This window comes from Montipora capricornis, chromosome 6 (genome assembly GCF_036669925.1).
Source record: "Montipora capricornis isolate CH-2021 chromosome 6, ASM3666992v2, whole genome shotgun sequence".
Taxonomy (NCBI): Eukaryota; Metazoa; Cnidaria; class Anthozoa; order Scleractinia; family Acroporidae; genus Montipora; species Montipora capricornis.
The window spans coordinates 65245435-65262934 of record NC_090888.1 but is presented as its reverse complement, the minus strand read 5'-3'; the positions used below and the strand labels follow the sequence as shown (position 1 = coordinate 65262934).

The 17500-nt window shown below is 41.0% G+C and overlaps 1 protein-coding gene across 1 annotated transcript in view; it reads right to left on the bottom strand.

The window, feature by feature from the left end:
• Positions 1-17500, bottom strand: part of LOC138052899 (serine-protein kinase ATM-like) — a 90196-nt gene that overhangs the window by 47900 nt on the left and 24796 nt on the right. The window contains 11 exon segments of the mRNA XM_068899495.1: positions 1150-1256; positions 2155-2428; positions 2713-2873; positions 7007-7398; positions 8067-8118; positions 9907-9979; positions 10972-11127; positions 13050-13132; positions 13279-13314; positions 15009-15148; positions 16036-16234. Of these exon segments, the coding sequence (XP_068755596.1) occupies positions 1150-1256; positions 2155-2428; positions 2713-2873; positions 7007-7398; positions 8067-8118; positions 9907-9979; positions 10972-11127; positions 13050-13132; positions 13279-13314; positions 15009-15148; positions 16036-16234 (1673 nt within the window).

Below are 17500 nucleotides of genomic sequence, written 5' to 3'. Positions count from 1 at the left end.
AGCAGCCGCAATATGGTCCATGTCTCGTGTCGGAACACAGCACCACAGAAGATTTTAATTAGCTGTATAGTCGACTTTGATCAGGGAGGAAAACGGGCGCGGAGTATCCCGAGAAAGCGCTTAGGGAGCTTAAGCACGCAACGTTTTTGAGACGCGGGCAGCAACCGCAAGTGAGCTGTTTTTCCTTTTAACTTGTCTGCACACAATCACATCTTTATTGCTAAGTATTTTTTCTCCATTAGAGATGATTTAGTTTAAAAATCTGGGAAACACTTAGTACTACTGTCCTGTCATGCGAAATGTTCACTTGCGGTTGCCGTCCGCGTCTCAAAAGCGTGGAGCGCTTAAGCTCTCTACTATCGCAGGAGAGGAAGGAATGGTTCATGACCAATGCGCTAGCGTGACTCCCCAGAGTGTGCAGCACGGGGTATTCCCGGACTATCACCCATTCAGGTATCAACCCCGTCCAACAGGACTTAACTTCGAGGGACAAACGGAAATAGTGGTTTCCTCCAAGAAATTAAAGATTCAGAGAGGGTTTTAACAATTTGTGGCACGCAGCTGTTACAGTGTTATTTAGGTTTACAGGATCCCCTAGAAGAGAGAACGGACAGACCACAAGAAGAGCTGTGAAACGGGACATACTCTTGATAGTCCTTACCTGAGCCGGAAGACTTCAAAGTCTAACCATTTGTAGATATAATTACAAAGGTAGCGATTTTCTCCTCGGTTAAGTTATTATACCCTGCAGTGCTGGCTCTGATCGAGGTTCTAATCCCCGACCCCCCGCGCGGCAGAATACCCAACTAAATGCGGTAATCGGTCGGCAGTTGAGAGGCTAAACCTACAACCTGTCCTTTTGTTCTAAGACGATTAAAGTCTGGGCAACTTTCTGATCTCTGAGTGTTGGTCTGGCTAAAAGTTTAACCCAGTCCTTCACTCGGTAGACTGACGTGTCATCTCATCATCAGTCCTGTGCAAGCTGAAAAGGTGGCTTATCCAATCAATTTTGTTTTGGTTTCCGTACTTGTTTCTTATTGTTATACAAGGGAAATACTAGCCTACCAGCAGGCTCTCTGAGGGACTGGGGTTGGGGGTAAAGAGAAAGCAGAGAGAGAGGCTGCTTGCAGGCTAGGGAAATACACTCACTTAGTAAACTGAGATATGTCCGATCCCTCTGATGGTGGATCGTACATTCGCAAAAGCAGACTGACAATCAGCTCATCAAACTTCTTGGCTAAAATCTTGTCACAAACCTGCAGTAATAGTCAAGTTATTAATAAGACAGGGTGTGACATAATCAAGACGTCAGTATGGTTTGTAGACTGCAAGCAGTCCTTTTTAAGTTAGTCGAGCCACCCGGCTTTGTCACGCAAGCGAGCCGAAGAGCCGAGGGGAGAATGGGAAGATAGCGTCGCCCTCTCCCCACTCTTCCTTCGGCTTGCTTGCGTGACTAAAGAGGGCGGTCCGACTGACTGAGAAGGGACTGATAGCAGTCTTAATGGTTTGATAAACCATAGCACATCTATTTAAAGTTTTGACCACACTGTTAGTGACTGAAGATCCTCGCAGGATGCATAGTAGCGGGTGGCTGTAAGTAGAGTGACCAGGAACAAAATGGCACAGCTCCGTCAAACCTTCCTGCCTAACTCCAAGGAAGATACAAAGGAATGTGCAGAAATTTTCAAAAGTGACTCATGAAACTTTCTTCTAATTGGTGAACTTGAACAAAGAAGTCGGCCTTCCTCAACGAGTCGTCGCTGAGAAGTCTGGATTATTTCCAGCCATTACCGCGCTTCAAGCGAAAATGATTGAGATTTTTCCCTTCTTTTCTTTTCTTTTCTTTACGGAGAACTCATGTACCATGGCAAGTTGCAAGTAGGAGACGAGCCGGCGACGCTTTTACCTTAGATAAAGTGATGATTTTGTTTTTCAAGAATTGTCCTTTTTTACATATAAAGGGAAAATAAAACATCGGAAATAAATAAATAAATAAATTAATTAATTAATTAATTAATAAGTTTGAGACTGTTGCCACTCCAAATATCCTAGGTGAAATTTTTCCCTTCTGATAACGACCCTGACTACGTCAAACAAAACTGGTTAAAGTGAAAACGATCTATCCCAATAAAACATGAAATAAAATAAACTTACTTCGTGAGTGAGAATGGTGACAAGATAGTCATGACTTTTTCTAGCCTGTGCACTTTTCACTGGCTGTTCGCTTGACGAAGTTAAATCCAGTGCATCTGTTCTGCTCTGAGAAGCAAACCATGGTAACAGAAAAGCAGTTATGTGGCAATAGCTGTCTACAATGAACTCAGTGCAATCGCCATCGGGATTGATTTGTTTGGCAAACAATTCAAGAGATTGCTGAATAGTGCTTGGTCTTGATACTAGATTTGCCAGGATAGATCGATGATGACACCTGCAGACACAATTTAAATCAATTGTTCAAGGGGGGAATAACTTTCTCCAGTGGACAAGTCACTATCCAGACTTTTAAACATACTCCATGTTGAACTTCGTACAGGGTTTCCTTATATCGGCTTAAAGAGTGCACATTCATGGTTACATGAGCAAATACTGAAACCTTTGCAAGGAATGAAAATGTCGGATAGTGACTTGTTAACCGTATTATGCTATTCAGTCTTTGAACTACTGGAGCCAGGTTATTACTCAAGCCAGAACATAGGTAATCACTCCACTCACTGGAAAAATTCGACGATCGAGTTGAAGTCCAGCATCTGACAAGGGAAATCAGTCATCTTGAAGCCTTGATTCAGCCAGTTATCGATGATAAATTCCAAATGGCTCTCCACATAGGCAGCTCTTGAGGCGTAACCGAGTTCACTGGCCAGTTGACCAAGCACCTGGTGATGAATCAGCGATAGGCATTAGGGAGCCCAAGCCGACGACAAAGTTTGACAAGAACGAAAAGACACAAAGCAAAAGGTTTCACTGAACAAAACCAATGGCTTTGCATGCGCTGCACGTGCGTTTTGTATTTTGGGACATCAGGGACCTTGACATCTACGACGCGGTCGTCAACGAGAACGCCACAAAACAACAATGGCTGCGATCACACTTAAAGTGCTAGTGTGATAGAAAAATCACTTCCTTTTTTCCTTCAGATTGTGAGAGTGTGATCGCTTCACACTTGACTGGCAAAAATTTTGAGCTTTGATTTTTATTTAAAGATTGTTTACTTTCAGTGTAAGTTTTGGACTTCAAGGTCCACCATTACTCACGTTCCAAACTGACCGATTGGACATCAGAGGGTTGGGATCTAGGGAAAAGTGACGTCATTGACTGACTAGCTTAAAATTTCAGCGTGTAAACGCAGCTTATTATATATGCAAAACACGAATTTGAAAGTCTAAAAGCCCGAAACTCTCGTGCTGCATATTAATTCAGCCGCTTACACACGCATTGCATTCTTAACCCATTGAGTCTTGACGTCATTTTCTCCTCGATCCAGCTCTCTCAAGACTCCACCATGAAATAGGAAAATTGCAGTGAAAATAAACAGGTGACTTTTTTAAATCAAGGCTTAAAACTTAGGTCACTTACAGTTAAGTTGACATAGTTTTGAAATTCAAAGAAAAATAAAATCGATTTTTTTGGTCATAGTAGCACTTTAAACGAAACACTGGTGTTTTGAATCCCTAGGGGAACACTCAACAATAGAACTTGAAGTAACACTAGTGTTAACTCCTTAAAGCCGGTTTACACGCTACGATTTGTCGCCCCGATCTGTCGGCCCGACAGTGTCGGGACGCGAATCTTACGTGTATTTTGACACCCGATCTTAAGGCCCGACGTCAGTCCCGACGTGAAGAATGTCTAGTAGCCCTCGTTCTTTTTTAAAGCGGTGTTTTACTCCGCATGCGTAGTGAATGCTACGGCGAAAACAAAATGGCTGACGAGCACAACGGTTTTTGGTCGCTTTATTCATCAACAGCAGCAGCAACAACGTCATTACTGTTACTTGCTGCAGCATTATCAAGAATCAAAAAGAGAGGAAGAAGGAAAACACGATGTGCTTGGGTGAAAAATTGGCATTGGGCCGAAGCCGGGGCTTTTCACCAACTTATGTCATATCCAAGTTGTTCGTTCAGTGATTTGGCTACATGCGTTCTCGCAATCTCTCTTTTGTTCTTGCCATGATACTCTTTATTCCCCTTGTCATATAGACACGGATATTTAATCCATTCCGCTATCAGCAGGGAGATTTCTTTCTCTTGGAAACTGCGCGACTTTGGCCTCTTCAGAGTCTTCATGTCCGCCATTTTGATTACTTCTGTTTGGTACGCATGCTCTTTTCTCAAAAATTTGATTGACATGTCGGCTTCTCTGAAAGTGTCGGCCCGACTCGACAAAAATCTGTTGCACTGCAACAGATTTTCTGAATCGGGCCGATTTCGTTTTCACGAATCGGCCTTAAGATCGGGTGTCAAAATACACGTACGATTCGCGCCCCGACACTGTCGGGCCGACAGATCGGGCCGACAAATCGTACCGTGTAAACCGGCCTTTAATGAGACCGCAACCAATATCATTGGTTAACTGAAAGAGGAAAAATGATCGTGCTGCACGTGCGGCACGTATTTTGAACATATTCGTGCGGTACTCTGCACAACAACTATGTGAAATCACCAAATTTGCGGTTTTGACGACAACGCGAGCGCACAAGTATAAATCCTTCATTCTCGCATATTTTTACTCTGAAACCGCTCCTACCAATTCATTTTTAGGATACTTTGCCCAGAGTGTACGACGTGAACGAGATGGACTAATGGTGCAAAACGCACGATAGTGCAAAGTTATATTTTGAGGTGACGTTTTCGTCGACGTCGTCGTCGATCGTAGGTCTTGAAGTCCCTATTTCTTCACTGCTGACCTCCTGACAGGGACATGAAATGACAAAGTTTGAGGCAACATGGAGGACGCGAACACCTGACAATCAATTTACAATTTTCTTTCGAAAAATCTTCTCTTCTCATGCCAACTTAATCCCTGGAAAGATGGCACACGGCATTTTCTATGCGGAATGACCTGGAACAATCGCGAAATTATTAGAATAATGAGTGGATATAATTTTTTAAGACGTTCTGGTTCATAGCCGTCACAGTAAGCTTCTCGTTATTTCTTTCAAGGAGAATTTTGAGAAGATTAAACAGAGTGCTAAAGCTCCGCGCGAACGGCCGCAAAAACAACTCCCAATTGGGAGTTGTTGGTTCGGCAAATGTTGGATGGTGTTGGCAGTTGTGCGGACTCCCAACTATGTAAAGGCATGCAGTGTAATATGGGACGAATACGACCCATAAGACTTTGTAAACTTACAAATGCATGGCTATCTCCACGAAGACCATATGTAAGGCTCATGCGTGGCCCCAACAACAATAAAAGTGGCTGTTGTTGTTGTTGTTGTTGTCAACAATGTTGGATGGGCTGTGCAAACGGCTCCAACATTGATGCGCTACGCTTCGGTGATCATTGGACAAAACAAATGTTGGGAGGTTGACCAGTTTCAAACTCCCAATCTCGTCCTCATGCAGAGTCCGCTTTTCTTTTGACAGCACCAAGAACATGGACTCTGGCCACTTTCAAGGCAGAAGTCCTCAAATCACGGACTTCCGGCACGGCTATGAACGCTCAGAAATTTGAAACAACAGTGGTTGTCAACGGTTACAAAAATGGACCTTCACTGCGACTGCGCATAAATTGGAAGTGGCCAGAGACCGTGTTCTTTGGTGCTGACCAAAAGGAAAGTGGACTCAGAGGACGAGATTGAACAACTGCCAACAACACGCAACAACATATTGCAACAGGGAGAGCAAACGTACTCAACACAAAACACCCAACAGTGTTGCGTCTGTACGGGGCTTAAATATAACACAGCACTGATATCAAGGGAAAATCAAACTTCGGAGTTATAACAAAATCTTCCGATTTTGATTCCATCCTTTTCGATTAGTGCAAAAACCATATTGACGAGGTCATGGGTTCGAGCACCGCAGTTCAAATATATGAACAAGGTCGTGGGTTCTAACTCCGTTGAGACCACCTGATGTCCGTTAGAGACAATTGCTGAAGGATGGCGCCTACTAATTCAAAGGTATTTTTGCCCCGGTTTATGACTATGCAGGAAATGTTGATCTTAACAAGTATTATTGAAATCCAAAAAGAACATTGGGGGTAACCACGCATTTTTCAAAGATAATTGACGAATAACATTTGTAAAAAGCGTTAAAATACACAGCAATGTATATACCTTTTTGCAGATACGGTGGCCATCTTGATTTCTATTGTTTCAAATAGCTATTATGGGATGCCCAGGGGGCAAATACATGTTAATTTGTCCCCTGAGCATCCCATAATGTCTTTCGAAACAACAGAAATCAAAATGGCCGCCGTATCTGCAAAAAGGTCTATGGCGTTCTTTCTCAAAGTGAAGCTTACTTATCTCTCAAAAATGCATGGTTACCCCTAATTTTCTTTTTGGAAACCAAGTGTACATATCAAGATCTAAATTCTCCAGATAGTTTGAAACCGCGCAAAAATATCCCTGCATTAGCAAGCATCACCGATAGGAAACCCGAGTATCTCGAGATACGCAAAACGTATGCGCAATAACAATAGTTGGCACCGTCCTTAAATCGTCCAGTTAAGTGCAAGTATCACTTCTTCATTTCGTTCAATATACTCTATCATTCAAAAGCGATTCTGTCGATCACACTACTCTGCATAAGCTCTGTTACAAGTGAGTAAGAGCCACTGTATATGAATAAAAAGAAAACAACAACATAAGCGGAGAGATTCGCGAAGGGCGGTATTCTATTTAGTTCTGAAAAGTTCTACGACGATTTCACTGGCTTTGCGTTGCTCAACTCACGGATAGGTCAGAGTATGTAGCGCCAGTTTTATCGACTAAGCAAAATCAAACCACCGACTGTAAACTGGCCAAAACACAACTGAACAAACTTAACTCGTGCCATTTTACCTTTTTCACTAAATCCTTGTCCAAAAACTGTTCCTTGACGGCTTGGAACAGCAATGCAATAGCCCTCTTCTCGCAGATAGGGCTTACAAGGCAAATTTGCTTTAAGCAAGTCAACATTGAACTGGATCTGTTCACGCCCTCATCTTCGCTCTCTTCGTCCGTTAAAGATTCCGCCACGGTTTCAGTTAATGACTGCACAAGGATATGTGCGATATGTTCAAACATGCTGTATTGATGTTCACGAGGGGCGGGGACTACACAGCCCTCTGAGGTGTGTCTCACAAACAGCACAATGACAGCTGAAGCCATACGCGTTCTTATCAAGTGGCTGGAATCCCCAAGAAGCTTTGGAAATACCTCGCTCAAGGAAAGCGCCACAGATTCGTTTGCAGCTGAAAAACAAATATTGTACAACAAAGAACTAATCAAAGCGGAGAAAATCTCCCAGTGTAGTGCAAAAATCCAAGAAACTCGACTATGTCGTTTATCTCAACTTCCCTATAGCTAGGGGAATCTGTTCACATTTTTTGCCTCATTAACACAAGGCTACCGTTTTCTAATCAGTCAGTCGAGAAGAATTTAAAGTACTGAATATTCAAAGTGTATTGCTTAATGGCTTATCTCTGAAAACCAGAAGTATACAAGATAATGTCTGAGCAATGATGGTTTGAAAATTCGAAATTTTACAAAGAACATATGGGATCAGTGGCGCCTTTGCCACCCAAGCATTTATCAGCTTTTGATGGCTAGTAACTTGGAGATTTAATTAAGTTAAACTCAATTCTTTACCATTTTAGTGAAGTCAATTTGTAAATAGCATGCTTCTTTCTGTGAGCAAACTCGTATGTCTATATCCAGAAGAAAATGTAAACAATGCCATCACCTAGAATTGCCTCGTAGTTTGTGCACGAACTTAAAAGGAAGATTGAATGCAAACTGGGGCCAGTGGCTCGAAGCCTTGTTAGCGCTAACCGTTGCTTAAGAAATATCAAATCAAAATGTCTAGCTTTCTATGGTATTTAAAGCTGGTTAGCGCTGAACAAAGCAAGGTTGCCTCCACCTCTTTCCTTCTTTTCTTCTCTTGAACCACACCAACTTTCCTCTGGATCCACCTATCAAAATGGTCGACAATTTTTATTAGTCTTACGTTCATGGCATATGCCTGTTCAAGGTTCATTATCAAGAGGCACCTCCTGAATTGACAAGAGCATTGGATCCAATGCGCCTATCTCATTGATCAAGCAACATGAGAGAATATTGGTCTCAAGTCTTGACCTTAAGGGTCCGGCAACCGGCTTCAACATCCGTTGCGCAGTAATTTGACACAGAGCTTTACTCTATAGAGCGGTTTTCAATTGAGTATCAAAAGTAATTAGCGAATTACTTTGGTTTTGCATTACTTCACTCGATGATTAGTACAAAGTTCTCGCGCCATTTTTCCAACCAATCAGAACTGAAACTAAAACCAATCGTGGCTTGCGCGTGCACATTTTCCCGCGCTTTGGGTCGGCGACCGTCGTGTAATTACTTCGAGTTTTGATTGGTTTACTGGATTGTCTCCTTCCTTTTTGATCGGTCAAAGTAATTACTTTGGTTTTGCGACACTCATTTGAAAACCGCTTTAACTGTCAACTGAGCTGCATTTTGTTTTCCAGGAGAGATTCAAGTTGTCTTTGCGTAATATGTAGCTCTAATAGTACACAATATTGTTTTGGTATCGTAAATCATTATAGTGCTATGGTAGATGTCTTAGGTAAATAGACACCTGAGAAGAAATGTGGTTACTAGTAAAATACTAAACCTAGAAAGATTGAAGAAAATAAAAGGGAATCGAGAAACATTGGCTTCGAGGCTGACATGAAGTTTACTACAACTTCTTTTTTACAGCACGTTCAAGCGTGTACTCTGAGTGTCTGACAGCTTTTCATGAGAAACGTTCACTAAAGTTAAGCCCTGTCGGGCGCGATTAGTATTTGGATGGGAGACTTCAAAAAGTACGATTTGCTGTCAGAAACACAAAACCTAAAATTCTATTTTAACGCTCAAAAATGCGAACTAAGCAAGGTACAGATTTTTTTGCCTGCTTTATGCAAAACTAATATTGATGCAAAAGTAAATAAATATTGATAACCAGTTTTTTTTTAAGAATAAATCAAGAAAAAAAATTACCATCAGCAACAAAATTCGCGACAAGAAAACAACATCAATTTTGTGCTCCGAATATAAAAAGTTACCATTAGCAAAAAACAGTTTGGGAGATTTTTGCTATTGTACTTTTGGCTGCACAAGTAAATCGGAAAATCGAAAGTGACATTGATTTCAGCGGCCGCCTGTGATCAAGTTACCTTGCGTGTTACCAACAACTCAAGAAACAAAGGATACATCTGTGACTAAATGACGGCAAGACTCTGGGTTTTTGTTTTTGTTAGTTTGTTATTTTTCTTTCAACTGTTGTAAGAAATGGCAAGAAATGTTCGAATTCAACACAAAGATTACAATCGTCTATAAAACTCTCGAGGTTGACCATTGTTTCTGCTAAGTCAAAAATTCACCCTCCTAGACGAGGTTATATATCACCAGGTAATTCCACAGTTTTGGAAATTAGAAGCTGCTTTATTATCCATCGCAAATTCATGCCGATTTGGGGTTAAGCACGCTTCCAACAGACCTGTTTATTTTCGTGATTTATGCACGCGCTGCGGACCTGTTTGTCACCACGGAATTACACTCACTTAAATTGCTCACTCTTACAAACCGGTGACATAGTGTGCAGTGCACTTATAAAATGCCCTACCACAAAAATTAACCGCCGCAGACATGAGCTGCTAGAGTGCTTGATGGCACGATTACTAGAATATAAATCTGATGCAGCAAATTTAACTAAGGCGTCAAAGCTTTACCTTTAACAAAGTTTCAATGCATTTTGCCAACTGCAGACGTACAGCAGCACAATACTGCGTGTCCTTTAAACTCCTGGAAAATGAAAGAAAAGCAACCAAAAAGGGTAGTTTAAGGTTTCTATAATTTTCGACCTTCCCTGGACTTTCCTTTCTTTTGTTCTGAATAAAAAACACTCATCACTCCAACGATTTCCTTTTCATCAATGAAAAGCAATGCTAAATTTCCAAGGACTCTTGTATGCCGATACCTGAGAAGTAAGGGTAAAAGAAATGGAACCTTTACCGAGTAGGTATTCCTCTCCTGAATCCAGACCGAACTAGAGCTAAGAAATGCATTTCTCTGTCACCTTGACGAAGACACTAGACCAGAGTGTCGAAAAGTTGGATCTTCCAATTGAAACTTTTTAAGCTACATGTATCTTTTGATACAGACCTCTACTATATTCCTTTTATTCTTTTATTTCACAACTGGTATGGGCGTTTACAGTTGCTCCCCCTCGGCTCTCCATTGTAAACACCTTTACCAAGAGCCCATGATTAGGAGAGAACAAGTCCCATGCTAAACATATGTGACGGCATTTTTAAAGACCGATCTATTTTTAGACTACCTTTTCAGCAAAAAAACAACAAAGGCAGTTCCGTTTCGGTGATGCCATGACGTCAAGTTAGTTTCTTGTGATTGGTCATCGGGCTCCTACGGAAGTCTCATACGTGGGAAATTCAATTGAAAAATTAATCGGTCTGCGAAAAGGTCGTGACAGGAATATAGGGCTGCTGCTTGCTCCTGTCATGTGATGCCGAAGAGGGTAAAACAGGAGAAATAAGAGGAAAACGAGTTTTGGAGAAAGTCCGAATCCAACCAAAAAATCATATCAACCCACAAGTAATTTCGAACCTGGTAATGAACTTGGTAAATATGTTTGATCGAGTGGACGCTGAAGCACCCAGAATAAATTGACAGGCAAAATTGAAATACCATTTGCCTAAAAACAATCAATTTTAAATGTACCATACAGTCACACAACTGAGCATTTTTGCACGACACGCATCTCACTCCAACCTTACCAAAATGCCATTCGCATATGTGCAGCAATCTCTCTGGCCGATTGAAGACTTGAATCTATAACGTCCTGGTTACTGAGATGGGGTATAAGTTCTCTCAAGAGTTTGAGTCCTATACAGCAAACCTTCTGATCTTTTCTATGCTTTGACATGGCCTCTCTACATAACAGCAGATGAATCAATAAGAAAGAGGTTAAGCAAAGGCAACATTAGTAGAGTGATTTTCAATTGAGTGTCGAAAGTAATTAGCGAAAGTAATTGCTTTGGTTTTGCATTACTTCACTCAGTGATTGGTTCAAAGTTCTCGCGCTACTTTTTCAACCAATCAGAAGTGAAACCATACCCAATCGTGGCTCGCGAGTGCACATTTCCCCGCGCTTTGTGTCGGCTACGTACTTTGAGTTTTGATTGGTTTACAGGATTGTCTCCGTCCTTTTTGATTGGCCAAACTAATTACCTTGGTTATGGTTTTACGACACTCGATCGAAACTCGCTCTAACGTGCTATTGTAATCACTTCGCATCTGTTCCAAGCTTTTGAATATGACAAACGTGTGCTAGTTTCCACAGAATGAAAGTGGCACTCTCTGCTCTCGAATTTGCTTATTTCAATTTCTTTTTTGCAGGGGACGGAAAAGAATTGACCTCTTTAGCCGACACGTTTTTTTTTTTTCCATTTCAGACCACGCGATGTCCTCAAGTCCTCAAGGGAATATTCCTTTTGTTTATTCACAAGTTATTCGTACATAAGCACGTACATAAGCACGTACATAAGCACGTGCATACGCACGTGCATAAGACGACATTTGAAAGGAACTGTTCCCTAGAGTAACATGACGTGGACTGAAATGGGAAAACAAAACGTAAAAGCTTAAGAGGTTTTAAATTGTTTCAAAGTGTTAATTCAACCCCCGAGATATTTGCGAGATTTAGACGTTTTTCAGCAAGCGTCCATCGCCCAAGAGTAAGATTTACCCAAATTGGCCTTGTCCCCATACATCAGCGTCAGAAAAGTGTCAATTTTTTAACAAGTTTTGCTGGAAAACAAACAACAGATCAAATCGGCTAACTCAAAGTTGTACCCAATTCAAACCCTTTGGGAATAAAACGTTTTGTTTCAGGTATTTCCATATTATTTAAATGCCAGTGAATGCTACATTATAATACAACATTGAGATAGCCGATTTGGCCGACACTTTTCTGACGCTGACGGGGACAAACCTGGGGCCCGTTTCTCGAAAGTCCCGCAAACTTTTCGGGTCCGAAAAGCCATTTGCGAAACTGCCAACCGCTTGTTTTGGAAAGCCGATCTTCTAACATGTTTTCAAGGTAACTAAAAGAAACATGACTGTGAAGTTTGACTACTTAAATCCTCTCCGTTCGTGAGATACAAAAGGAATTGTGACACCCGAAAATGGCCCGGCAAAGTTTCGGGACTTTCGAAAAACGGGCCCCTGATACCAGATTCTTACTTTTGGGTGATGCAAAGACTATTCGTTTTTTGGTCAAACTGCAAACAGGAAATAGCAAACAGTAGGCTGCTGTTTGCCATGAAAAAAAAGGAAATTCTCTCATTCGACCTCATGAGAACTTACGTGATACCTGTAGCCGACAGGAAAGAAAAAAGCTAAAATTAAACATGTTTCTTTGAGGTTTGGAAAAAAGCAAATCTCAGCATGCCGTTTGCAGTAAACACGATGCTGCAACCTCTGTTTGTCTACCTTAAGCAACTCTAAAATCAAGGGTGTTTTTTTTCAAAGCAAGGGAACACTTCATTTCAAATCATTTCAGCACGAAATACAATTTGGAATAAAATTTTGTCACTGATTGACTGTACTCCTTGCAATGTTATAAAAAAAAAGTCATCCTTCTGATGATTAGAAGTTGTACGAGTTGCGCGTAGTTTCGTTATTCTTACAAGTGGCAAGAAGATGATCCACAACTTTTGACTGATAAATGGCCACCGTAACACATTTCCCTCTGAGACTGCGGAGACTTATTTTACAAACCTTGAATGGCTGCCGGCAATTATGAAACCTCGTATCTATTAAAATGGAGCACAAGTGGCTCGCATGCAGTCACCTGAACACGTTCATTAGCACTTCTAAGTGAGAGCTTGCCAGATGACTATCACTTGATGTCAAAGCAAATGCTACGGTAAAATACTGTTGATTGAAAAAAGATAGCAACGATATAAGTTTACGATAGTGAGCAGCCCATTTAAGAAAATTAAACTGAGTTATCTCGCTAAAGGGTCCGATCAAATGGATGCAAAATATTGTATCTGTTTCCTTCCTGTAAAAATACATACCAAATTGAGATCTCCTTCTTTGGCCACATTAAAATCCTAAAAACAAATAAAAGGAAAAAGTACTGTACACTATTCCGGCACTCAATGACGATGCATGGGACCCAAACAGATCACTTCAATTATGTCGAAACTACAACGCTTTAAATAAATAAAATTAGGTTCAAAATTCCGCATTGTCGCAGGTAACAATTCAAAGCTTATTGTACTTGCCAAAGATCCCCTTTTGTGCCACTTTTGAGGACAGAAAATGGTTTCAACCCAGGAGTTTCATAGCTTAATGGGATTTGATCGTCTGGTTGAACGTAGTCCTGAGAAAGACTGTTGGCAGTGACTGACGTTTCGACAACCTGAGCAGAAGTGGTCTGTAGAGCAAAAAGTTGCCAACCTCTACCTGCGCCTTACAAAAGATTACTTACCAGAAAACCTTAACTACAAACAACTTTTTCCTCGGATCAGCTTACAAACCTACTGCGACCTTCACTTACAAACCGTATCGCAATGCACCAATCACCACTCACCATCCTTACAACCTATCACATTACCTTTCCAACTACCAATCACAACACAGTTCAGAGCGTCAATTATGCATTCGTTTGAATTTCCAACCGTCTCTAAACTCTGAAAATGGCTTCTGCTCAGGTTGTTGAACGTCAGTCACTGCCAACAGTCCATCTAAGGATTCCTTTCACCGAGACGATCAAATTCCATCGAGGTACTTTTGAGGATGTTGGGATCACAATTGAGAGAAAAAACTTGAAGCTGTGCCAGACCATCTTTACAGTGTATTAATTGTCATTTCATTCATGACGTCGTTACCAACCAAGCAAAAATAGAATTGAGCCATGACTACAATAGGTTCGAGATGATAGCTGAGACCAAGCTCTATGTGCTTTGTTCCGCAAAATTTGGAGGCGTTAAAGATGTCTGCTTTCTTCTGACAACCACTACAAGTCGTTCTAAAAAAATTAGGGCAAGAAACTAAAAAAGTCAAAGTAATTTTCAATTGCTGTGTTGTCCTCTAAATTTTGCCTCCAATTTGCCACTGTTCATTGTCCAACTTATTGCTGTGGTGGCGAGAAATCTAACCGAGATTTAACGAACTACCGAGCTTACGAATGGAAAAATACCCTTCAAGCTACAAACCACAAAATCATCTTTTTTAAAGGGGCTTTGTCACGCAAAATGATGTAATTTCATGACACCCAAAATGTCCAAAAAGTACAATGATGAAACATCGCAATAACCACTTACAACTTTTAAACAAACATAAAAGAAATACATGTACAGCAAAGGAAAGAAGAGCATGGTTGGGCACAAATGGACAAGATTGAAACGGATTGCATTTGGTTATTATCTTGAAAAAAGTCGACCCGAAATTTTTCAGGTAATATGGCAAATCGCCTGGATAAAGGTCGTTTTTGCTCAGAATGCTCGTTTGTTTTGTAACAATAGTTTTATCAGTACAGGAATTCCACGTTACCATTTTAGAGTTTTAAACTCGTAATTAATAGCGTTTTTCACGGTTAGTTTTTCTCATTTGCATTACAATATAATCTAGCATGTATGTGAGGCAATTTCGGGCTATTTTGTAGTTTTAACCCGAAATTGCCTCGCATCCACATTAGATTACATTGTAATGCAAATGAAAAAAGCTAACCGTGAAAAGGGCTATTGAAGATTTCCCCTCAACACCATAAAATAACTTGACATAGCCCCTTTAAACTACTCACCTCAGACCTCAGAAAGTCAACGACTTTATTCTTGACTTCACTTGGACTTGGTTCGATGCCATAAACAGAATAGTCGTTGCCACTATGCAAAGACCAAACACAGAGAAATCTTGCAGAGCAGTCCCTCAGTGACGAATGAACTAAAAATGAGATACAGTGACAGTAAATAGAGATCTCCATGCCCTCATCTTATAAAAATTAATAATGAATGGCAACCACTTCCAATTAATTACGGGCGCACTCCATCGATGCACACCGTCAACGAACTCCGAACACAAAAGGCTCCGAGTGACTTAAATTCGACTGTATCCTAGTATAATTTCCCGGTTGTTCTCAGAAATAAACCTGTTCCTTCAGTGCTCAGTAATAAGAACAGTAATACTCCGACACCATGCAAAAACGTCTTAAAGCAAAATCAAGGAGTTTGGACAAACAATTTCGACAGTTTATTGGTTCTCTACTCTGCTCTGAGAGATTTTTCTCCAGGTACTCCTGTTTTTTCCTCTTCTCAAAAACCAACGTTTGATTTGATTTGCGTTAATTTGAGTTGATTACAATTTACAGTGTCCCCAATTAGTGCTTCACCGCTAGAAGACTAGACACTTAAATAAAGTTCATTATTATTATTATTTATTATTATCCAACCCGACTTTTACCATTTCCCGTAAACAAAAAACTTTGTAGTAAAGAGCGCTCATGGACAAAATTTATCCAGAATTAGTATCACCCAACTAGTGGACTAATGCAAATCCTGCATTTTGATTGGCTACGCTACAAGAGGACTATCATTAATAGTCCTCGAGTAGCGAAAAGCGTGACGCTTTCTTTCGTTTATTCCCAAATAAATATTTCTATTTGCTAACTTTATTATTGCCTTTTCTGTCCGACTAGTTGGGTGATACTAAAACAAGTAGACCCTTCGCCCTCAAGGGTCACGGGTCAATAGCCCATTCGGCTTCGCCTCATGGCTTATTGACCCGTGTCCCTTGCGGGCTACGGGTCTAATTGTTAATTATACAATACTTGCCAGATTTGACACTTTTCTTCTGTGACTGACTGTGTGTCCCTGCAGAACTGGCTGTAACCTCTTCACTGGAGGAAATATCTGATTCAAAGTCATCAAATCCATCCATTTCATCAAATGAGACCACGCTGGTGCTTTGACTCACAAAACTCCTCTCCGTAACATCTAGCCGACTGCAATTTGCTGAGGCAGAATATCCCCACTAGAGGAAACAAAACGATACCGAGAAAAGCATTAATCATAATTGTTCTGTAGAATGTTTTTTTTTTCAGGGTATGCATCAATGACCCTAAAAGCGGTATAAGACGAAAATACAGCTCTAGTTTGATATAATTTTATAAAGATCAATGGCTTACAGACCAAACCCTTTGGGAATAAAACGTTTTGTTCCAGGTATTTCTATATCATATAAAATTGTGAATGCTACATTTTAATGCAAATACAATACTCAAAAAATATTAACCCCGGGAAATTTGAATTGGTGCAGCATTGAGTCAGCCGATTTGGTCTGTTGCCCTTATCCGATTTCAACACGAGCTTTTGAGAGAGAACTATGATAGACCGGACCTGCCAATTACAGAATGATTGTTTGACTGTGTGCTTTTGTTGAAGCATGTTGAGACCTGCTGTAATTTTACAATTAAAGCGATTTTCAATTGAGTGTCGAAAGTAATTAGCGAATTGCTTTGGTTTTGAATTACTTCACTCAGTGACTGGTTCAAAGTTCTCGCGCCATTTTTTCAACCAATCAGAAGTGACACCAAAACCAATAGTGGCTTGCGCGTGCCATTTTCCCGCGCTTTGTGTCGGCTACGTGTAATTACTTCAAGTTTTGATTGGTTTACTGGATTGTTTCCGTCCTTTGTGATTGGCCAAAGTAATTACTTTGGTTTGGGTTTTACAACACTCGATTGAAACTCGCTCTACTCTCAAAGGCCAGACGACAACACCGGGCAGTTACGTCCCCGACTATTCTCGAACAGTGTGTCAGTTCTTTAACATCCCACAGAATTATTTACGAACAAGCGTTGTGAGATGGGTCCTACGGTTTTTGGTCCTTAGTCCAGGTTTTGTCCGTATCCGAGAAGACTTGAAAGTTACCAATCGCAGATGGAATTACCGAGAAAACAATTGCTCTCCTCGTTATTTTACAATGCGACACGCCTTACCGTGGCCACCTACTAAAGTTTTTTACAAATTATCCGCCAACAGGTAAGCGCTTTCCGAGCCAATGACCCAACACGCCGGAGCTTATCCCCGGTTTCCGTAGCATTAAGCGACTAGGAGTATTTTAAAATCCCCCCTGGATGCTAGTCCATCGCAGGGTTACCCCCAGCATTTCACCGGTACCCATTTATACAACTGGGTGAAGAGAGGCACCGTGGGAGTAAAGTGTCTTCCCAAGAAAACAACACAATGTCCCCGGCCAGGACCCGAACCCGGACCACTCGCTCCGGAGTCGAGCACA